The 25492-nt window shown below is 39.7% G+C and overlaps 1 protein-coding gene across 12 annotated transcripts in view; it reads right to left on the reverse strand.

Moving 5' to 3' along the window:
* The window catches only part of LOC117402247 (myc box-dependent-interacting protein 1), a 100616-nt gene that overhangs the window by 53737 nt on the left and 21387 nt on the right, over positions 1–25492 (reverse strand). For all 12 annotated transcript variants that reach the window (XM_059032012.1, XM_059032009.1, XM_059032011.1 and 9 more), the window contains exons 2-4: positions 8074–8154; positions 4317–4371; positions 962–1056 (exon numbers count right to left, since the gene is read on the reverse strand). In XM_059032012.1, coding sequence (XP_058887995.1) covers positions 962–1056; positions 4317–4371; positions 8074–8154 — 231 coding nt within the window. The remainder of the gene's footprint in view (positions 1–961; positions 1057–4316; positions 4372–8073; positions 8155–25492) is intronic.

Genomic DNA, 25492 nt, shown 5'->3' on the forward strand with positions numbered 1-25492 from the left:
AGTACTAAGCAGTGAGGTAGCCGTCTCTGCTGACTGGATTTGCAGTTTAAGTTATTTTTATTTTTAATAAGAGTTTTGGGGATCTGGGTCAACAGCTTTTAAAAAAGTGAATTACATCGCCATTACAGGTGGCTAAGAACTACAGGCCACTTAGATATTCAGATTTTTTTAAAATAATTTCATAGATGTTGTTTTGTAGGTGTTTACTAAACGAGATCAGAAACGTTTTTTTTTTTTTTTTTTTTTTTTAAATAAATCTGATTATAGTTGCTGCTTAGCTGTGAATGATTTAGTAAATTACAATCTTGTTTTAAAATCTGTTTCGTAGCCGAGTTCTTTTTATTCTCTTGTAATCATGTTGCTATTTTTAGTGCATGGTGATTTTCTAAGCCGTTGCTCTTGGGTCACAGAAACCCCTTCACTGTTCTTGCAGCTTGATTTGTAAGCAATTAGACTTAAAAATCATCATTTTATTAGGTCAGAAAAATTCTTAAAAATGAAAGCTGATTTGACAAGATTTGTACTGACAACCCCACATTTATACTCTTTTGCATAGCAAGAATTAGATCACAACGTTTAATGTTCAATGCAAAGGCAGTTACCAGCGGCCCGACTTGCAATGTTAGTATGTGTATTGTATTCAATTGAATTGAAACGGAAAGTAATTGTGATGCGTAGGGTTTCAGGTGAACTGAAGTGCAATTGTCATTGTAACCCATTTACATAAATGGCATTTTAGAACATTAATAAACAGTTTTGAAACATTTCAAGTTGTTTTAAATTTAGTGCACAAACAGCAAAGTGTTACAAAACACTACGCTCACGAATGGAGCACCAGACATTACCAAATACATGATTCCTGCATTATTATTATTCTTACTACCACAGCTATTCGTTATCCCCCTCCCGTAAACAGATACAATGCTGTGTCAGCTAAGGGAAATGAGCTGAAGCTCCATACCTCTGTTATTGTATTGATGTCGTCTTTTCCATACCACTCCGGCTCATACATATCCTGCAAGCATTCGGACAGCTTCTTGGAGGCTTCGTGCATGGCTAGAATCAGAAAAGGAACATAAGTTGGGAGATGTTTCTTTTGCACTGATGACTGATGCACTTTATTAGTTTACTTAGCAGACGACTTTATCCAAGGCGACTTACAGCGACTAGGGTGTGTGAACTATGCATCAGCTGCAGAGTCACTTACAACAACATCTCACCCGAAAGACGGAGCACAAGGAGGTTAAGTGACTACATATATATATATATATATATATATATATATATATATATATATATATATATATATATATATATATATATATATATATATATATACACACATTATATATATATATATATATATATATATATATATACGCGCGCACACACACACACACTTTATCCTGTGCATCATCGGGTTGTTAATAAATAAACACATTTCAGCAAACAAGTAATACATTTTTGACCTGACTTCATTTCTTAGTCTGCATGTCCATTGAGACTCTTTACAATATTTTGTGGGACTCTTACATCTATTGAGAACTGTTCATTTGACTTGGATATTTAAAACAGCAGTAGTTTTGTGACACAGGCTAGCTCTTATAAAAGTTGCCCATAGTAAAAACATAGAAAAGTACAATAAAGCAAATGAAATCATGGTAAACCATAGGTAAGCACTTTAAGCTTAGGGAGGTAACCACGGTACAAGCATGGGAAAATTGCAGAGCAAAACTGCACCTATGGGTCACTTCATTTCATTCCACATAAACCGCTTTCCTTTCAAATCCTACAGGCCTAAGAGAAATATCTAAAAACAAATGCATATATACAGTGCCTTGCAAAAGTATTCAGACCCCTGACCAATTCTCTCATATTACTGAATTACAAATGGTACATTGAAATTTCGTTCTGTTTGATATTTTATTTTAAAACACTGAAACTCAAAATCAATTATTGTAAGGTGACATTGGTTTTATGTTGGGAAATATTTAAGAAAAATAAAAAACGGAAATATCTTGCTTGCATAAGTGTTCAACCCCCACATTAATATTTGGTAGAGCCACCTTTCGCTGCAATAACAGCTTTAAGTCTTTTGGGGTAAGTATGTACCAGCTTTGCACACAGTGTTGGAGTGATTTTGGCCCATTCTTCTTGGCAGATTTGCTCCAGGTTGTTCAGGTTGGTTGGACGACGCTTGTGGACCACAATTTTCAAATAGTGCCACAGATTCTCAATAGGATTGAGATCAGGACTTTGACTGGGCCACTGTAGGACATTCACCTTTTTGTTCTTGAGCCACTCCAATGTTGCTTTGGCCTTGTGCTTGGGATCATTGTCCTGCTGAAAGGTGAATTTCCTCCCAAGCTTCAGTTTTTTAGCAGACTGAAGCAGGTTCTCTTGCAGTATTTCCCTGTATTTTGCTCCATCCATTCTTCCTTCAATTTTAACAAGATGCCCAGTCCCTGCTGATGAGAAGCATCCCCACAGCATGATGCTGCCACCACCATACTTCACTGTAGGGATGGTGTGTCTTGAGGCATGGGCAGTGTTAGGTTTGCCCCACACATAGCGCTTTGAGTTTTTGGCCAAAAAGCTCTATCTTGGTCTCATCTGACCACAAAACCTTTTCTGCAGCTGGGTCACTCTCATGCCTTCTGGCAAACTCCAGCCGTGCTTTCAGATGGTACTTTTTGAGTAACAGCTTCTTTCTTGCCACTCTCCCATACAGGCCAGTGTTATGCAGAGCTCTTGATATGGTTGACTGGTGAACCATTACTCCACTCCCAGCCACTGAACTCTGTAGCTCCTTCAAAGTGATTGTTGGCCTCTCTGTGGCTTCTTTCACAAGTCTCCTTCTTGTTTGAGCGCTGAGATTTGAGGGACCGCCTTTTCTTGGCAGTGCCTGGGTGGTGTGATGCAGCTTACACTTCCTGATTATTGATCCAACTGTGCTCACTGGGATATCCAAACACTTGGATATTATTTTGTACCCTTTCCCTAATCTATGCATTTGTATTACTTTATTTCTAACTTCTGTTGAATGCTCTTTGCTTCATTTTCCTTCAGATTCACAGCCTGACCAATGATCCTTCAACAGGGGTTTTTATCCAGAAAATGTGACAGCAACTTTAATGGTTCACAGGTGGAGACCAATGGTAAGGTAATTGTGTCCTTGTTAAGGCAATTTCTTTCATCGGTGTAAACTGGGAGCTTCCACAGCACAGGGGTTGAATACTTATGCAAGCAAGATATTTCAGTTTTTTATTTTTCTTAACTATTTCCCAACATAAAACCAATGTCACCTGTGGCGGAGTGTCCCGCCCCTATTTATTATTATTTGTATTTTTGTTTGCGGCGCAGTTAAAAGCGCCGCGTCTTTTGTTATTGTTTTTATAATTTAAAACCCGTGAGGATGCGTGGCTGATCAGCTACTGATTATTTAACTAGCTGACAGTCACACATACTTACTAAACTCGTGCAGACTGTTTCCGAGGGGTAATAAGATAATTAACAGATAGTTAACTCCTCGGCCAGAGTATAAGAACCTGCAGCTGTCCGTGCCGCAGGGTTGGTTGTTGAGTGTAGAGAGTACGGGAGAGCGGAGAGAGAGCGAGGAGAATATAAAAAAACAATTGCTATATTTAAAAATATACTTGTTTCTATTTGTTTGGCCATCGTGCCTTTTTGTTTTGTGTTTTGTTGTTTGTTTAAATCTTTTGTTTTGTTTATTTGGTTAATAAATCCAGCTGAGTGCCGTAGCATTCAGCTTCACCCGCCCATCCATTGTTTTGGTTTCTGTACTTCCTGGTCCGTGACGTCACCACACCTCACCACTGCAAGCCATCCTGCCACACACCTTACAATAATTGATTTTGAGTTTCAGTGTTTTAAAATAAAATATCAAACAGAACGAAATTTCAATGTACCATTTGTAATTCAGTAATATGAGAGAATTGGTCAGAGGTCTGAATACTTTTGCAAGGCACTGTATATATATATATATATATATATATATATATATATATATATATATATATATATATATATATGCGCATCAGCTTAACCTGCTTCTCTTTGACAGTGTTACTGTCTAACAAATAGTTTCTTTACGTTTTGAAAAAATGCTAATATATGCAATAAGAAAAAAACTAAATAATATTTTATATATATTACACAGACACACACAAAACTAAAATGTATATCTATAACTATATGTACAAGAAGCTTCAGTTCCAGTAATATATTATAATCTATATTCATATTTCCACAGTAATAGAACACACACACACACCGAGCTGTAGATTTCACAGTACCTTTCACCGAGGATAAATAGGCTCTTAGGTCTTTCTGAAGCTTGGTTCCTTCTGTCTGCAAATAAAAAACCCAGAGTCCCGTTCAAATATTAAACACATACATACGGCACTGTCTGTCTGCCAGAGTTATTCCAAGACAGACATTCATTATTAAGGCATCTGCACGAAGGTTTTTGTAAAATATATTGATTTTCAAAGTTTTTTGTTACCTCATGGAAACATTTGTTTTTCCTGAACCAAACGACATTGTTATTGTAATCTGGGTTCAAGAGGACAGGGTTTATTTTAATGATCGAAGAATGCAGCTCTTCATACCACCATTACGAAACCTGTAACCCTGCTGTATCACAGATCCTGCCATTATTATTGTGTTAGTGCTTTAATAAGTGCTGTCAGTCAGTCACCCTGAAGGGAAACTCCAGCAGGATTAATATAGATCTACCAGTGTTAACATAACTGTATTAAAACCAAAGTATTTATATCACCTTCAGTTCTGATTTTCCATTCGCATAGAAAGCTCATGTCATGCCTACTCCTGGTCATGTAGGACAGAAATGTCATACGAGAGGAAATTGTATTGGTAATGTTAAACCAATTTGCTAGAGGTGACGTTGGCAGTTATCTTTGGTTTAAAATGATTGGAGATATAAAGTATGTGCAGAAACGTATGAGAAAAGAATGAAGTAACCTTGTAAAGGAGAGTGGTTAGTGGTCAGCTGAATGGCTAATTCTATTGATAATTAGCAAGATAACAAAAACAGACTGTAGTCACGTATGTCCTGAGCCCAGTATAGTATAAATACCAGGCATGGAGGCGACACAGACAGAAGCTTTTCAATACCTCCAGGATCATCGTGGACCAGTGGTCTAGCGTCCCAGGTTCTCTTTCCAGGGGTTCAGGTAATCCGATCCTTTTTATTATTTGTTTATTTAGCCGACACCTTTCATTTAGCAACGTCTCACCCAAAAGACAGAGCACAAGGAGGTTAATTGACTTGCTCAAGGTTACACAGTGAGTGAGCTGGGATTTGGCTACAAGCCCCCTTCTTTAACCACCGGACCCACACACAGCCTCCTACCATAACAGTAGTTAACTCCATGTTTACCTTAATTCATAAACCTTACACTGGCGACTCTGTGGGCCTCTGTGAGACCATCTAAAACAGGATTACAATTTACAGTCTGAGGGGGGAGTTGGTTTACCGCCTGCCTCTTATCAGTCATCTTTTGGTGTTTCTTAAATGACAGAACTGCTCACCTCACACACCATGACAACATATTGTATATGACGACAGAAAGCTGCGTTGTTTTGTATTACTGTTTGGCAGGATGAGCGAGGTGCTGTCCGCCATCATATGTTATTGTTTTTAGTTTAAAATACCTTGTGAGATGCGTGATTGTCGGCTAGCAATTGTTGAATTGGCTGACAGTCACGCATCTTTAGTAAACCCGTGCAGAATGTGACTGAGGAGTTAACAAGACAATTAATAGCTAGTTAACTAACGTGCCCTTTTGTTTCTGGAGTGTTTTGTTAAAACCTTTTAATTTATTATTTAATAAAGCACTGAGCGCAGCCATTGCGCTTCAGTTTCACCCTGTATCATCTGTGTTTACTGCTGCTTCCTGAACCTGACATCACCACGCACACACGCCACACAAAGCCATCCGTGACATATGGTGTCATTGTGGGATACAGTGCCTCCGGAGGAGTCAGGTCAGGAGCAGTAGTGCAGTGGGGTTTTTTTTTGTTGGTTTTGTATTGGGTGTCACTGCTGTGCTGAGCCGGGGCATTCCCACATGAACTGCACCACCAGCAGAGAGAGGTAGACTGCTACTCCTACTGCCCCAGCAGCAGCAGCAAAAGCGGCCAGAGGAGCCAGAGAACCTGTTCTCCTGGTGCACCTGGTGTGGGAAGGAGGATCACAGCTGGAAGGAATGCTCAGGAGATTCCATCGGGCTGGTGAGGGCGATGTGAGGAGGGGGGACATGACTGTCGGGATGCCAAGCCTACACCGCGTAGGGCTGCCGAGCCTGCACCACCTTCACCCGGGGTTGCCTGCACAACACCGCCTGGGAATGCCTGCACGGCACCGCCCGACGCCATCCGAGGTGGTGTTAACTCCAGCAGCAGCCCTTACGCTGCTGGGAAGTCTGTGGCTGGAGCCCCAGAAAATGATGTTGTCAGCTACAGAGCACAAGGGAGAAGTGGAGCTCCTGCTGCCGTCATCATGGCCAAGGGCTCCCCTCCCGAGTACACCTCTGGAGCTAGGAGGAGAGGAGCAGAAGCTGACGCTGCCTCCACGAGATGAGGGAACAGGATGTGATGCTGGCATTCCTCAGCAGCCACTGCATAGGCTGCTGAGGGGAGCACGGCAGAAACCAGCCCGGCCGCAGCTGCTGCGAGAGTGGCCAACTCCAACCCCTGCACTACGCCTGTTCCTGATTCATTCAACAGGGGCAGAAGTGACACTCCCGCTGCCGCCTTACTGGCTGGGGGCTCCCCTCCTACCGTCGCCTCCTGAGGGTCCGGAGCCGTCGCTGGCGGAGGGTCCGGAGCTGTCGCTGGTGGAATGTCCGCAGCTGCTGCTGTCTCTCCATTTTGTATTTCAGGAGGGCCCGGAGCTGTCTCTGCCCAGGGGTCTGGAACCACCGATGTCTGGGGGTTTGGAACCACCGCTGCCTGGGGGTCCGGAACCACCTGGGGGTCTAGAGCCATCGCCTCCCGAGGGTCCGCTCCAGCTGTTGCCTCCCGAGGAGATGCTCCTACCCTGTCCTGCACCGTTGCCTGGGATTGCCGGCTCTGCTTCGCCTCGGGTCGACTGCTTGGCGTCGCCTGGGGTCGCCTGTTTGCCACGGCCCAAGATAGTCAGTATGCTACCACTCGGAGTTGCATGTTTGCCATCACCTGAGGTTGCCTGTTCACCGCTACCTGAGGAAGCAGCTTTTCCGCTGCTGGATTGTACCACCATGCTGTCAACTTTGCCACGGCCCAGGGTTGCCAATTTACCAATGCCTGGATTGCCACCAGCGAGCCCCTTGAAGCCTCTGTTTTTGGCCCCAGATTTTAAGCAAGACTTTTGGGGTTTTAAGGGTGGGGGAAGGTTTCTCCCCATATCATCTGTGTTTACTGCTTCTTCCTGAACCTGATGTCACCACCCACATGCCACACAAAGCCATCCGTGACACTCATATGTCCAGTTTTAAAAGAAACACACATTATTGTAAACATGTATTTTTAGTTTAAAACATGATCTCTGGTACTACAGTACACTTGGTTAAAGAACCCTCTGTTTAATATCAATGCTTTCATATAAAGTTGCACTGGCTTGATCAATTCCCCTGGAAGGTGAACTTGTCTCCACCCCTTCAATCACTCTCCTGTCAATAACCAATAAGCTGCTTCCTATATTGACTGCTATGACCCAGAAGACTGCTGAGGTGAAATGAGCCAGGAAGTTCAAGTCTAACATATTTCCTGTGCAAAAGGCAGAGGAAATGGAAACTTCCTTTAAAATGCAAGTGCTAACAGATATCATGTTTGAAATTAAATACATGTGTTTCTTTTAAAACTGCACATCTGAGACCAATGTAGCCAATGAAAGGATAAAATTGGTAAGATTTCGGGAATTATTTAAGCTAAATTTGCTTTGAATGGGACACTTGATGCTGAGTGCTCTTGAACAGAAAGCCCCCATGTGGGATGGTGGTGGGGGGTGCAGTATTACCAAGCCCCCATGTGGGGTGCAGTATTTATTACCAGCTGCTTGTTGAAGTTCAGCACATTCTCCTCAAATATCTCATCTCTTGTCTCGTCTGCTTTGCCCAGTTTTTGCAGAACCTGCATCAAAACAAACAAGACACATTTAGTTTTTGTTTATAGCATCCTTCATTGATGTTTTGAGACATTTTTTTAGAAGTTTTTCAACTTGTTTCTGCATGGCTATCTATTTTAATTATCTAAACAGTAGCAGATCTAAATACTGTACTGCCACCCTTAAATTTATAAACCTAGTTTATTCAATTTATTGAGATTAAAGTGTTACAGAACCCCCTGCAGTGTTTACAAGAAACATTACTTTACCTTTGCTGTTTGGGTTCATGTTTTCAAAATAAACCCAATTATTTTGATATCACCGTGTAACAATTATTTATTTTTTTTTTGTTCCTGGGTAGTAAGTGTTATTTCCTAATTGCTTATGCCTGAAAAGTATAGAAAATGGCTATTATTCCCCACAAACTTTGCTTTTGTGACCAGGACAGTGATATTTTGATATTTTGCAAGGCGAGCGCTTCCACCAGGATATACTGGACTTTGAACGCCGCTACCAAGGACAGTATAACGAGAACATGATGGGAGACTACATTTGGGGGCTGATTCGTGAAAGTGATTTACAGTATAATCGTAAATCTCGAAAAACTACTCACTTCTAAATCTTTTGTAGTCATTTTTGTATTACTTTAATATAAATACATGTTAATTGGGATTCATATGTTGTTTTTTTCTGACTTTATGTGAACGAAAAGACACAAATTCGCCCGTTTTCTCATTGGAAATAGGTAAATTTCAAAATATCACTGTCCTGGTCACAAAAGCAAAGTTTGTGGGGAATAATAGCCATTTTCTATACTTTTGAGGCATAAGCAATTAAGAAATAACACTTACTACCCAGGAACAAAAATTGTGTTACATAGTGTATTTGTATTGACACATCATAGGTAAATCAAGTATGGAATTTAAACATTGTAGTGTATCTCGATCATGCTCCCTTCTGCTCTGATTGAAATGAGTGGTGTATTGTGGGAAGCATTGTTGCAGGAGGGAGCGTGATCTGGATACACAGCAATAAGAGAAATTCCCTTCTTGTTGGTGAATGCTCTGGAGTAAATGCTGCATGAGAAATGTACTGCCCAGTTTAACACTACTAAAGTTGATCAATACAGTTGAAGATTGGTGGTACTAAGATCCGGCTAGCAGGACTGGCTCAAGGCTCCCCCAAACCCTGCCCTCATGGAGGGCCCCGGAGGCCCTGAACTTCAGAGATGAAAAATAAAAGTTTATCTTTTTTGTAAAAATGAATCACCATGATCTATGCAGGCATGCTCGCGTTGCCTAGAAGTCCAGCAACTAGGGTTTCAAACTACTTTTACAAAAACCCACTTCTTCCTGAAAACCCACCCAAAACCCACCCAATCAGGAACTTTGTTCCCCATTGTAACAAATAGCAACTACACATTTGCAATTGTAACTTTGTGTTTTATGTGCTAAATTACCAGGGATACTAGGAATCCGTTTGATGTCGAATAACGTGGAAAAACAAGGATTTTCTATGCTGTCTGAGAATTTTTAGTTTTTTACTTGGGGTGGGGCAAAAAACATGCAAGGCTTTTTTTGTTTGATAACCAAATCAATATACTTATCAGATACAATCATCAACACAGGCAATTCTCCTTTAAATTTAGCAAACATACTTGTTCAATAAACCTGCTTCTGTGTCGTACAGAGGTCAGGGTTGAACGAGGCGCCCTGTCAGTGTCACATTCATGCTGAAACGTAGCTCCAGTTTACTTCAGTATCCAGTGCGTTGTTACTACTCAACAAGCTGTTTAAAGATGCCGAAAACGATAAAAATCACCCCTAAAGATCGGTTCAATGAGTTTGGCAATAGCCATCCAGAGGGCAAAGACTAACTTGAATACTATTTTTGGGGATTTATTATTATTACACAGACAGATTTGTAATGTTTAAATAATATGGTACGTTTGTTTATATTATTGATTGATGGCACTCTGGTGAACTTGTAACTTCCTTCGAATATGAAAGTGAACCAATACATACTTCCTGTGTTAACTGTTATTTAATAGTACTGTTTGTGGATGATGACTCAATTTTAGCCTGCTATTTTAATTGCGGAATAACACCAATTTTTTTTGTATTTAGTTTTTTTTTTATTGGGGAAAACTAGGATCCCTTGTAATTACTAAACATTCACCTGAAATACAAATCAATCAATCATTCCTTTTCTTTAATCAAGTAAAACTTTTGAGAACAAATTCTCATTTGCAATAACGGCTGTTACCAGACTGTGCCTTTTAGAAAGTGCTATGTGTGTAGCCCAAAGTCATACGCTGCCCATAATGCAATGTGCGTCATATCCACAGATATTGATGCGTGTTATTGTTACAATGTTTAGCAACAGTGATGTAAACATCATATAGCTTTAATACTTTAAAACTATTCAAAATATATCCAAATGTAATACCCGCGCAAATGCCCAAAACTGCCCAGAAATTAGCCACCTGTTACCCGCCATTTTTTCACGGACAACAAAAAAAACATACAAGCCAATTGGGCATGAACCCGCCCAATCTGGCAACACTGCCAGCAACTAGTTGTGTCATGTGACCGACATGGTGCCACTGCGATTGGCTCAGTCTTATGCTTTCATGAGCGCGAAGGCAGGAGTGGAGAGATTACCGGTAGGAGGTAGGAAATGTGCTTTGTTGTACATATATTCAAATAAATATTTAAAATAAAGATTTTATTTACAGGAATAAATTATACCTGGTATTTACTGTTTACTCTTGATTGCTATCTAGCAGCTTATCATTATTAGTTAATTGCACAAAGCTGGAGTAGGACTTGTATCTTGTATTATGTCATTCAGGATAGATATACCATGCTGGATTTTACCACAGCACTCAACAGCTCAGATTACAATGCACACAAGCAACTTTGCAGACACACGTTTGGCAATCATTTAAATCAACGTAGATAAACATTCCACTTCCAAATACATATATACATCCGTAGCGCAATATCAGCAATCCTTGTACACAACAAGACAACAATTATGATTTTTACTCGCTTGATTAAAACCACAGTGTCTTACCACTTCCGGGGAGAGAGCGCACGCTTCAAATCAGCAGTTCCCTGTAACCAGTAACCACACATTTCTCTGTCTATCCAAAATGCATGCTTAAATTGTAAAAAAATAATAATATGAGATCAAATCTTTAGTTGATTAATCAGTCTGATTACTCTGTTAATCGGAATAGCCCTAATTGCTATGCAATGTGGCTTTTATGTGCTGTATAGTTCTAGATTGTATAGTGAGGGAAATTTTGTTCATTTCACCTTCACTTGTTGTACAAAGATAGACTGGTAAGACTCAACACCACAACGTAAACTGAGATAACTGGGGGAAATGACAAAGATAGAAATATTATTCATTCTACCAAATCTCACATTGAGCATAAGTTTCCAATAATACAAGTCAAGATATTTTTTTTCGAAATCATCACAAGTGAGTTCTGTACTTGATGCCAACTAAAACCAAATAATACCAAAAGAACATGACTACACTTTGCAAGAGTCACTGACCTCAGTCGTTTCACTGGGGAAGTGGGTAAAACTGGTACATTTAAAAAAAGCTCCACACCAGATTATGAAAATTTGATATGTGGTAAGCAGTACTGTATGGCACAGCAAAATGTTTTTCATTTCTTGTTCATTTACCTATAAAGCAATGTTTACATTAAATATTTATAAGCAAAGCCTGGAGCAAAAAGTTTAAACTGACATCATGCTGATGGTTTGGTTGGTGAAAGACATCTTTAATGCATCATACCAGTCTATGCGACTGTAATCTTTTTCGACAACCCAACCAATCAGTCTGGCGCCATTGTAAAATGCCATTGAACTTGGTTTAATGACAAAAGAAATATTTGTGAGCTGCAAGATCTTTCTTGATTCAGATACCTACAGCAAATATTCTGAAAATCACTGAAACCCTGCCATAGTTTCATTGTCACCAATGCTACATCCTAATACAAGAGAAGGATCCTTATGTATCTTCATTCAGAGGTAACGGAATGTCTCATATGTAGCAGACTCTGTGTATCATTTATTGTGAGAGCCCAAGGAAGTTCAGTTAATATAACATTCTGAAATAAAAACATATATAGTGTATGCACATATCATAGATACTGCAAATGATAGAAGACATTATACAAATGAATGACCTTGAACGTAGTCCTCCTGTGGTAGGATCTACACGATGTGTGTTTGTTTAACAGAATCGAGGTATATCCTTCATTAATAGAACAAACAACATCACAAAAGCTATGGCCAAAAGTTTTGCATCACCTAGAATTTTAGGGCTGAGACATAATTTTTAAAGAAAAACTATATGAACATAAATTAGATCTTTTATTTAACATCATGTGATCAAAGAAACTACCAAATGATATCGCAAAAGTCTACCGGAAGCCAGAATTGCAGTACAATATTTCATTTTAGATTTTTGTCAGTTTTTCTTTTAGTATATGGAAAACTAAAAAGCGGTATGTAATTCAATATGGTACGTAACATTATTCAGCAGGTTTCATTCAACTTTATGAAGCAACATTTGTTAATTCTATAGGGTGTTGCAAAACTTTTGGCCATAGCTGTAGGTTTGGAGGATCTCTGAAATTGTCCTTACATATTCTCTTCACAATTGATGAACAGTTACAGTTCCTTTGCTATATCACAGTCTCTTGAGGTATGCATCCTCTCAGTTACAATGTTACACAGGTTTCGTTCCTTGTATTGTGTTGTATTGGGTTTATTTATAGGTTTTCTCAAGCCGTGACTGTTGTTGTTTGTTTAAGTGCAAATCTATATTTGTGAGAGCATGACGTCCTATTGTTCTGAATCTCATGATGTAATCAGATTCCTTCTATTTAATCAGTCATGGTATTGTGTCTTTATATCCAGTTGCCTTTTTATCTGATCTAAGCAAACAAAGTAATCTTGGAGTTGAGGCCTGCATTTAGAATGTCTTATTACAAGTATTGCAGCCATTTTCCACAGCAGCCTTGGAGAACTGAAGGCCAGTGGGGGTTTGCCTCCTTTTACTTCCATCCACTGGACATGACTTGAGCTCACTGGGTGCCAGTAGGATCCACTGTAGTGTGATGAGGAGAAACAGTCCCTGCCTGTTTTGCCTCCCTAACCCGGGGAGTGGCAGAGCCAATGCAACGCTCCTTGTGGAAACCCCAGCAAAGATGATCAACTTTTTAGCTTTACAAAACGAAAACACCTGTATTAAAATTGCACAAAGTAACCTTGGAGTTGAGCGCTGTACAACGACTGTACCTGCAGCTGGACATCTGGCAACCCAATTTGAAATTCAACCTCTTCTGGTCTCAATTCAAATCAGCTTCGTTGTGGGGCCCAGTAGATCTTTACCACATTTCATTTACTACCATGCTTGCAGTCATGGGTTTAAAATTGGATAAAGGATAATAAAGTAAAAAGATAAATAAATAACATGCAAAACTGCACTGTTATCAGGCAACAACAGCACTTTCACATCACCACCCAAGTTCCTGCTTTAAAACATAGGAACATGAAACTACTGGAATCTACCCATTAGTCAACCAGGAAACACTGCATTCTAAATCAGTACTATTACTGTTGATTAATTTTAGATTTTTTAAGGTCTTTGCACCAAAATTCAATTTTCACTCATGTTATTTATATTACAAGTTATTTAACATTAACAGTTTTTCCAAGTATTTTAGTGTAAAGACTTTGACTAATCTGGCCCTATGTATCTGAATACTATTTACTACAAAAATGGTACTTTGCTTATAAGAGAGCCACAAAAAGTGAGAATTTTGCAGCAACAAACCATACAAGCCATGTTTAAAAGATAATCACAGAAAAGAAGTCTAATATTGTGCAGCTACATCTGACATGATACCAAATAGTGTGCAAATCTATTTCATCTTTTAATGTGTGTGTGGAATTGTAAGGTTGGCAGGGATGGGGTTAAATCTGTCCCTGCCGACAATCACAGGTGTGGCCATTCCCCAATTAGGTAAATGAGTGCTAACTGCGGAACGGCCACCTGTCTTAATGAGGAGAAATCCTTTATTTGTGGAGAGGGAGTAGGTGAGTTTGTGAACGGTGTGTTTTGATGTAGTGAAGATGGGTGCTTTAAACTGTAGCTTTCTGTCTCAGAGGTGTAGAGGTACTCAAGTGTTGCGGCTGTCGCAATAGTAGCAAACGAGTCGGAAGTCAACGCTGAAATGTACTAAACATACGCAATGCTGTTAGCGACTTTTTAGGGAATGCTTTACAGCAGCAGTTTTTCTTTGCTTAGATGAATATGTAATTATGGGCGTTCCTGCATAAATTCTCAAAAAGGGGGCGGAGATAGTGCAAATGAGGGTTTTGAAATATTAATATTAATTGCCGGCAATTACGACACTTACAATTGCATACATTTGATAAGAACTTTTGAAAGCATGTTTTAAACAGTTGCAATTGTTGCTGGCATTTCCCAATCCACTTTATCATGCGTTGCCAGTTGTGCTCAATGTATTTTTGAGGCGAACAGCCAAATACCTATTTTTCCCCTAAAAGTAGGGTATACTTACAAGCCTTGAAAACAAATTTCTATCACATTTTTGGTTTCCCCAACATCTTGGGAGCAGTAGACTGCACACATCATCATCATCATCATCATCATCATCATCATCATCATCATCATCCTCCTCCTCCTCCTCCTCATCATCATCATAACAATAATAATCTTTATTTTTAATATAGCACCTTTCACAATAAAAATTGATGCAAAGTGCTTCACATGAATAAAAACACTGACAAATATTAATAAAAGAATGCAACAAAAGCAAGAAAAACAAAAGAAACACATAGAACAGTAAAACAAGGCAGAGACTAAAAGGAACATCATTTTAGCATAAAAACGCTACATTATGAAAGTGTGTTTTTTTAATCTTGTTTTAAAAGCAGTGACACTTGGCGCTTCCCTTACAGAGCTAGGCAGATCATTCCACAGTTTTGGGGCCCTATAACTGAATGCTTTACCACCTGTGTTTTTTTTTAAATTATTATTATTAATTTGTGGGACAGTAAGTAACCTGGCATTCTGTGACCTGAGTTGGCATCCAGGAATATATATTTTTTATTATTAAAAGGTATTAAAAGATCATTTAAATACGATGGTACAAAGTCATTCAAAGCAACACCTTAAAGGGTACATAAGGACCTTTTTATTTTATTGTGTTACATGTTCCCATGTGTTGCTACAACTGTTTATGTAATGTGTGTGTAACTGTTCACATATGTAACCGAGATGGATTTACCAGTGAGAAAATCTATCCTGAATCGGACCGGAAGCCAGTGTAGAAATGCTAGCACAGGAGTAATGTGATCTTGTCTCTTAGGCCCAGTTTAAATTCTAGCTGCAACATTTTGTATAAAGTTGAGATATAACATGGCTATGTGTACCAGAGAATGGGGCATTACAATAATCAATTCTAGAAGATATAAAAGCATGCATCAATCTCTCAGTATCTGAGTGGGAAAGTGATATTTCTAAGTGATAAAAATACGTTTTAGTAATATTCCTGATATGTGTCTGTCACACTGCTGGCTGAGTGGTGACGTCAGAACCAGGAAATTAATATACAGACACAGGACAGATGAGGTGACATGATGAAAACGCTGTTGCGCGGTTTATTATAAAATAAAAGGTTTAAACAGAAAACAGGACACGGCACTTGAGGCCAAAATAAATAGACAAACAAAACGGACTAACACTTAACAAACGGTGCATGGACAGACACACAAATAAACACGGTGAGTAAATAAACAAACAAGTATCGTGCTGGTCCTACCAGCACGCGATAGCAATTGTTATTACTTTATTTATCTTTAGTTCTCCTCCTCTCCCGTTCACTACTCACCGAACACCCAACCCCGAGTGAGTAAAACGTGCATCTATATATACTGTGTGCCAGGATTCAATTACTAATTAATTATTCACTTGAATCCCAGCACGTGAATTAATTATGTGCAACCTCGTGCTCACATATTATATACTTTAAATGCACATGAAGTGATGTGCAATCCCGTGCCTAAATACAACTATACATTTTAAATCACACGTGAAACACAGACCCGTTTATATCCCGTGTACCAATGCCTATACAGCAACATTAACACAGCACAGGCAACATACAAGACAGAAATGCACACAGGGGCGGAGCACATTGCCACCGTGTCACAAAAGAAAGACTTGTGTCAAAGATCACACCCAAATTTCTCATTTCGTCTGCAAGTTCAGAAGAGAAGCCACCAAGGAGTAAATCAGACACATTACTTTGTTGCTTCTGAGATGCAGAATCATCACTTCTGTTTTATCTGAGTTTAGCATTAAAAAGTTTTCAAGCATCCATTTTTTATATCAGCAAGACAGATGCTCAACATATTTACAGCCGAGGTGTCACCCCGTTTCATGGATAAATACAGCTGTGTATCATCAGCGTAACAATGAGAATGAACACCATAGCTATGCAGAATATTTACCATAGGGAGCATATACAAAGAAAACAGAGTTGGGCCAAGAACTGAGCTCTGTAAGACCCCGCGTCTAACCTTCGACAAAAAAGAGGTCTCCTCCTCTATTTTGACAAATTGCAGCCTGTTCGAGAGATAGGATCAAAACCAAGATTTTCAAGGCAATCAATTAAAACAGAATGATCAATAGTGTCAAACGCAGCACTGAAATCTAATTGTATAAGAACCAAAGGTGTGCCCGTGTCAGAGGATAACAGAACATCATTAACCACTCTAATAAGTGCCGTCTCGGTGCTATGATAAGGGGGTGGCGCACAATTGGCAGAGCTCTGCCTGCGGGGGGTGAGGGGTGGGAGGGCTTAGGTTGGCCAGGGTGTCCTGGCCAACCTAAGCCGCAAATTGCGGTATGTTTGCGCTGCAACTGGCCCTTCTTAGTACATTTACCCCAGAGTCTCTTATTCCTGTAGGTAGCATCTGGCCGTGATGCTATCCTGCCATACCATCAAAGAATGATATATAGAAAACTGTATAACTGTCGCATGTGTCATCCTTTGGGCTAAGCTCCTCAGTGCCTGTTGGGATGCCAGGCATTCTAGCGTGTATACTGTGATTAACCTATATGTCTGGTGTGTATGGGTACACTGCGATTAACCTATACCCTACTCTACACGCTCCAGTCTGGTGTGTATGGGTACAATGTGATTAGCCTATACCCTACTCGACACGCGCCAGTCTGGTGTGTATGGGTACAATGTGATTAACCTATACCCTACTCTACACGCTCCAGTCTGGTGTGTATGAGTACACTGTGATTAACCTATACCCTACTCTACACGCTCCAGTCACACTTCTCCAGCACGGCCTCCAAGCACCTTCCTGAGAAGCGTGCTCTTAACTCTCCAGTCCTATCGCTGACTTACATAATAGACACTTCATCAAACAATGATTGCTGTCCTTTTGAATGCCGTTGGATAACACATATTAAGACCTGTGCACTGGTTTTACACTATGTTCTTTTGATAGTGATAGTAAACACAGATATTTTGGCACACCTCATTACAACTGACCAAGCGGTTCTAAATGCAATAGTCTAAATGAGACTTCCCCATACAGTGCCACTATTTTGACAGATAGGTGACTTTAATTGGTGGATCTATTTATATAGTACTGTGTGTAGTTTAACAGTGTGAAAAGAGAGGCTAAGGGTTACCATTTTAAGTCATCATTAAAAAACACTGTACATTTTATAGTCGTTTGTAAATACAAATCACCTCAACTCTGTAATATACAGTGGCTCTCAAAAGTATTCACCCCCCTTGGACTTTTCCACATTTTATTGTGTTACAACATGGAATCAAAATGGATTTAATTGGGAGTTTTTGCCACTGATCAACACAAAAAAAGTCCATAATGTCAAAACGAAAAATAAAACCTACAAATTGTTCTAAATTATTTACAAATACAAAACAGAAAATAATTGATTGCATAAGCATTCACCCCCTTGAGTCACTATTTGGTAGAGGCACTTTTGGCAGCAATTACAGCCATGAGTCTATTTGGATAAGTCTCTACCAGCTTTGCACATCTGGACACTGCAATTTTTGCCCATTCTTCTTTGCAGAATTGCTCAAGCTCCTTTGGTGAACAGCAATTTTCAACTCTTTCCACAAATTCTCAATTGGATTGAGGTCCGGGCTTTGGCTGGGCCACTCCAGGACATTGACCTTTTTGTTTTTAAGCCACGCCAGTGTGGCTTTGGCTGTATGTTTGGGGTCATTGTCCTGCTGGAAGATGAATCTTCTCCCAAGTTCCCGGTCTCTTGCAGACTTCAGCAGGTTTTCCTCCAGGATTTCTCTGTACTTTGCTGCATCCATTTTGCCCTCTATCTTCACAAGCTTTCCAGGCCCTGACGCAGAGAAGCATCCCCATAGCATGATGCTGCCACCACCATGCTTCACGGTAGGGATGGTGTTCTCAGGATGATGTGCAGTGTTAGGCTTACGCCAAACACAGCGCTTAGCGTGAGGCCAAAAAGCTCTATTTTGGTCTCATCAGACCATAGAATCTTCTTCCACTTGGTCTCAGAGTCTCCCACATGCCTTCTGGCAAACTCTAGCAGAGATTTGATGTGAGTTTTTTTTCAACAATGGCTTTCTTTTTGCCACTCTCCCATAAAGGCCAGTTTTGTGAAGCACCCAGGCTATTGTTGCCGTATGCAGAGTGTCTCCCAGCTCAGCCGTGGAAGACTGTAACTCCTTTAGAGTTGCCAAAGGCGTCTTGGTGGCCTCCCTGACTAGTGCCCTTCTCGCCCGGATACTCAGTTTTTGAGGACGGCCTGTTCTAGACAGATTCACAGTTGCCATATTCTCTCCATTTCTTAATAATGGACTTTACTGTGCTCCGGGGGATATTCAATGCCTTGGAAATGTTCTTATATCCTACCCCTGATTTGTCCTTTTGAAGAACCTTATTCCAGATTTGTTTTGAATGTTCCTTTGACTTCATGATATAGGTTTTGTTAGGAAATGTACTAACCAACTGGTTGCACCAGAGCTTATTTAGGTGTGTCATAGCAAAAGGGGTGAATACTTATGCAATCAATTATTTTCTGTTTTATATTTGTAATTAATTTAGAACAATTTGTAGATTTTATTTTTCACTTTGACATTATGGACCTTTTTTTGTGTTGATCAGTGGCAAAAACTCCTAATTAAATCCATTTTGATTCCATGTTGTAACACAATAAAATGTGGAAAAGTCCAAGGGGGGGTGAATACTTTTGACAGCCACTGTATAAAAGATACAAAACATAACTAAAAGACTTATTTAGGCGACGGCTCATTCATTCATTCAAAAGATAAGGCATTAATAAAAGGTACAGTAAAATGTTAGGAAAGTGTTGACAATAATAAAAACACAATTACAGCCCTGTTCTAATCACAATCCTGTTACTTGATGCAATCCAGGTGGGTTCTCCGATGCTGGAAAATGCAATCCTATATATGTTATGATCATCAACCTGTTTCACAGACACTGATTAGCACTCCTATTAGGTATAGCAATAGTAATGCTAATCTGCGACTGTGAAATCTGCCAGGAGTATTTAAAGTTATGGATGTAAATAAATAAAACAAAACAAAACAAAATCCCAAACACTATTACAAAAATACTTTTTTGCCAGTAAATGTTATGATGTATGTTAGCTACCTCTGACCCGGACTGCTCTGAATCAAGCAGCAAGCACACAAACTTGCAGCAGAGTCACACTGCAGCAGCATGAGAGAGAGAGAGAGAGAGAGAGAGAGAGAGAGAGAGAGAGAGAGAGAGAGAGAGAGAGAGAAAGAGAGAGAGAGAGAGAGAGAGAGAGAGAGAGAGAGAGAGAGAGAGAGAGCTGCATGTGTGTATGTGAGAGGGCAGAGGGGTGTTTTATCAAGGTTAGGGCCTGCCCACCATTTGTAAAGAGAAACCAAACCGGGGGGGCAAACACTTCCTCTGGATTCACAGAACAGCTGCAAGGTTACTTGGCTACCTACCTATTGTGGCTAGCCTTTTATCAATTACTGTACTGTTATTATATTATCACGTTTCTGGAAGGATTAGCCCCAATTCTTTCAATGCATTATAACCAGGCAAGGCTTCTAGACAGTGGGGGGTGAGGCCAGTCTCTGTAAGGGACAGCTAACCCCATTGCTGTGACCGTATTGACTACACATATTTAGTAGGAAATGTTGATGTTACCGTTCTGTTGCTCTTATTCTTATACTCCTGGCAGCAAATTTTCACAGGGAAGCAAATCATGCCGGGTCAAATCATGTCCCTCTGTTGGGCACGGCTTCTAAGCACTGTATTGGGCAAGCTGCTTCCAGAACATCATCACAGATACCTGCCCCTGTAATTCTTCTTCCAAGGCAATCAGCAGAATAGCACATCTGTTTCCCAGATGTGAAAGTTGTGACTGTCTGGATTTCCCTGTTAACCTCTTCATTCCTGACACTGGAATTCTTCTAGAACTGAAGGACAGAGTTGGGAGTGTTTAAATCTCTCCTCTCTTCCTGTCTCCTTACATCCCAGTAGTACTCTGCTGGTTCACTAATCAAAACCACATCGGTTTTATTTCTGGCCCCAGTCTACTACACTGTTATCATCCCAGGTTGCTGCACATACAGCAACAGCTCTGAGGACAGGGAACACCACACAAGCACACAGACATACAATAAATCCCAAACACCGGCACTGGTTTCAGTCAAAAAGGTACACTGTAAGCAGGACCACATTACATGAGCTACACTGTATGTGGAATATATTCTTGCACTCAATGTACATACAAAGTTTAAACAAATCTGGGTGAACAGTTCCCAAATTATATTTTCCATTAGCTTAGTCAGGTAGTATGCAACAGTACAATGGGGACATTCAAGTGCTGTTGCATATTAGCGTAAATATTTAAATTTAGTAAATTCAGAATAAATTCCACTCTTACCTGTGAGGTTTATCTAATATCCAACAATTCTGTAGTGGACGTGCACAAAGAACACTGTTTTTCACTCCCCTCACTCCAACAAAAAAATACATTAAAAAATATTTGACCATATTGTCATCTAGGCCTAGATTGGAATCTAGCTCGAGTCAAAAGGGATATGGGTTTGGTGGTCTTAGCTTAGCCCACTGTGGATATCAGTGTATTCAATATCACAATACAGGCATGGGTGGCAGTTGGACTGAATTGCAGGGGGTGTCCAAGTCAGGACTGAGGTGCGCTCGGTCACTCACAGAGCTGTTTGGGGATGCTGGCATGGCACCTGACCTTGCATGAGCACTTAACTCACAAGCATAAGAAACAAAGAATAAATGAAGACGTCATCCTCCAGTGACCCAGGAAGTGCAAGTTTAAAAACATGGTTTGTAAACAGAGGTATCTCCCTAGTGTAGTACTATATATCATGTGTTTCTTTCAGAACTGCACAATTGAGACCTATATAATGAATGTGGAGAAAATGTATGGAACTACTTTGTTAGCTACAGTTACTGTAACGGCAATCATTAGAAAGAAAGAAAGAAAGAAAGAAAGAAAGAAAGAAAGAAAGAAAGATCTGACTGTTTAATGTATTAAATACTGCATTCAATATTTTGCATGGTATGCTGTTTCTATCCTCTTCTCCAGAGCTGTAACTGGAATCACCACCCTGTAAATACTGCCAACAGCTGCATCCCTGCACTGTGGATTTAAAACAAATGATACAGCCATCTGCTCCAGTGTTTATCCATCAGGGGAAAATTAAAAACGCAAAGCTGCATTGTTCTTCAAAGTACAATCAAAAAAGCTTTCCATGACAGCACTCACTCCCTTCATCCTCCCATCCCGTTATCAGAAACAAGGTCAGAGACGGAATGAAGATCAGTTCTAGCACTGCTTAACTCTGCCTAGAAATGTGTACCTCAGTAGCAGGCTGGGATCCACTGGAATATGCTACTGGACATACCAGCTGGCTTTATTTCCAGACAGTATAGGGGCAGACATGCATTGCTGTGAGCAAAAAGGAACCGTGTCGCTATAGAGCTGGAGTTAGCGAGGGAACAGACAGGGTAGACATCTGCTGGTTATCAGAGCTGGAGTCAGTGTGAGGGAACACAGAGGGTAGGCATTTGCTGGTTATCAGAACTGGAGACTACCTGACAGTAGGGCATGCAACTTCAACGCAAACATAGCTAACCTTTTCAAATGAAAACACAAGTTTGGAATAACATGTGCTTCTTTTAAAACTACTGATATGAGACCGCTATAGCAAATAGAAGCTCACCACAAGTAAGATTAGCTGTAATACATATTAAATATTGACATTTTAGTAAAACAGCCTCTATGACTAAAGTACAGAACTGCTTTGAGCTCATTCAAAAAGGGAATTGCAGGCTGCTAAACTGAATGGTACTCTGGAGAGGAATGACTATCACAGCTTTTAAACATGCACCTGGGTTTCAATCCTCGTTTGAGATCTAACAGCATAGCCACTCTTGCATGTATACGACTGGGGGAGCTGGAAGATGGCTGCACACACACACACACACACACACACACACACACAAACAAATTTTTACTTTGTATTTTGACAGAGGGACCTTAAAATAAATGAGTGTCTCTGACTGGAGCTGGCATGCAGCCACCCCATGCCAGCCATGCCTATCCCTGCCAGCCCTGTCCTTAAATGTCATCGTGCGCAGTTAAGCAGGGACAGCATGCTGGTCCTCTTTCACCCCCCCCCCCCCCCCCCCCCCCTCCCAGCTAAATGTCAGGAGAGAGGGATCGGTGTATCACACGCCATGGTCAGCTGTCCCTGTCTGCCAAGCGACTGGCTATTCCTGTAACTGATGTGGGCTCACAGGATCATGAACTTAAAGGCGCACAGTATTCCCCTTTTTCTGATTTTGTTTTCCTAGCCTTTATTGTCTCTGCTCCTCAATCAGTCAAACTGGATTGATATACACCTATGGCCAAAAGGAATGTGCACTAAGCAATGTGAATGGAATATTTTGCATGATCGTGAAATGAACAATCTACCATGACAAAAAACATTCATGATTCTAAACTAAATGCGTAATTTTAGCCGATGGATTAAAGTAAGGCATCATAAGTGTTCACAAGTGTCACCCTACCCAACCCAACCCAACCCAACCCATCCCATTATTTACATATTTTAAAGTAATTGAAGCTAACCTAACAATTCCAGAATCTTACTTGTTGTGCAAATCCATTCTTTATATAGGTCTCAAATGCTCAGTTTTGAATGAAACGCATGCCATAGTAAACATGGATTTAAGAAGCAAGAAAAAACATGAACTACAGCTACAGTCAAAAGTTTTGTATTACCCTAGGATTTTAGGATGGATACATCATAAATTTTATATATATATATATATATATATATATATATATATATACACACACACAGTATATGTAACGACTATCAGGGTCAGCTCGATTTTTGTTTCATCACTCCAAAACCAGAACTCATATCCATCATTCAAATGCTGTTTTGCAAACTTTAAGCAATTGTCCTTGTGATGTTTTCCTAAGAATGCATTTTTCCTTGGCCTGCGATATGTACAACATATCAAAATGTTGGGCAGCTGGCTCTTTGAGCTAATATATATATAATATATATATATATATATATATATATATATATATATATATATATATATATATATATATATATATATAACACACACACACACACACACAGTTGTAGTCAAAAATTTACATACCTCAATGGCACATACACAATTTTAGGAAAAATCTTTTGTAGCAAAAGTTTTACTTTTGTGGATGAGCAAAAAAGTTACAAAACTCAAAATGCTTATTCAAAAGTATTCATACACTTTGATGCTATGATAGTATTGTGCTAGAAATTTCAATATGATAATGCAGAACCTAATTCTAGAAAAGTCTAGAAAGTGCTAGATTGTAGGTGAACATTCTTAGAGAGTATAAAAGGGTTAAGCATAGGATGATTGCTGTGAGCCAATAAGTCAATATGGGAAAAAGTAAATACCTATCTGAAGACCATAGGCAGAAAATTATTCATTGTCATAACACTGGCTAAGGATACATGAAGATTTCCAAGCATTTGAGTATCCCAATTTCAAATATTGTTTCTATTATCAAGTACAAGACTCACGGTACTGTCACAACACTCCCTTTGTCTGGAAGATAGAAGGTTCTTTCACCAAAAACAAGTAGAAGAATTGTGAGGAAGGTTAATAACAATCTGAGATTGACTGCCAAATATATTCAAAGTGAATTGGCTGCAAGTGGGACTCAGGTTTCCATTTCAAACATAGGTCGAGTATTGCATGGTGAAGGGCTCAATGGTCGCAGGCCAAGGAAAAATACATTCTTAGGAAAACGTCACAAGGACAATTGCTTAAAGTTTGCAAAACAGCATTTGAATGATGGATATGAGTTCTGGTCAAAAGCTTTTTGGAGTGATGAAACAAAAATCGAGCTGACCCTGATAGTCGTTACATTGGAGAAAGTTTGGTGAGGCGTACAAAGACATGGTAAAATGGTAAAACGGATTCCACAGCATACCAAAAGATATTGGCCAATCATTTGAAACCCTCCGCTACAAAACTAGGTTTAAAGCGCAACTGGACGTTCCAACACAACAGCGACCCAAAGCACACATCAAAATCTACTTCAGAATGGTCAAAGAAGAATAAAATAAAGGATCTGGAATGGCCTAGTCAAAGTCCCGATCTAAATCCGATTGAGAATCTTTGGTATGAGTTGAAGAAGACTGCACAAGTCCTTGGAATCTGAATGAACTGGAACAATTTTGCATTTAAGAATGGTCAAAAATCACTAAAGAATCATGCCAAAAGCTCATTGAGAAATATCCTAATCATTTAAAAGAGGTTATTATTGCTAAAGGTGCCTCAACTAGCTATTAATTTAATTTTCCTTGTCAGGGTATGAATACTTTTGAATTCATATTTATGGAGTTTTTACAAAAAATTGCTGAAATAAATAATTGTAGACATCTATTTCTTGTAACTTTTCTTCCTCATCCACAAAAGCAAAACTTTTGCTACAAAAGATTTTTTCCTTTAATTATTTGTTTTCAAGAAATTTCTAGAAATTAAACAAACTCTCTCTCTCTCTCTCTCTCTCTCTCTCTCTCTCTCTCTCTCTCTCTCTCTCTCTCTCTCTCTCTCTCTCTCTCTCTCTCTCTCTCTCTCTCTCTCTCTCTCTCTCTATATATATATATTTGTGTGTGTGTGTGTGTGTGTGTATATATATATATAC

The sequence above is a fragment of the Acipenser ruthenus genome, chromosome 10 (assembly GCF_902713425.1).
Source record: "Acipenser ruthenus chromosome 10, fAciRut3.2 maternal haplotype, whole genome shotgun sequence".
Taxonomy (NCBI): domain Eukaryota; kingdom Metazoa; phylum Chordata; class Actinopteri; order Acipenseriformes; family Acipenseridae; genus Acipenser; species Acipenser ruthenus.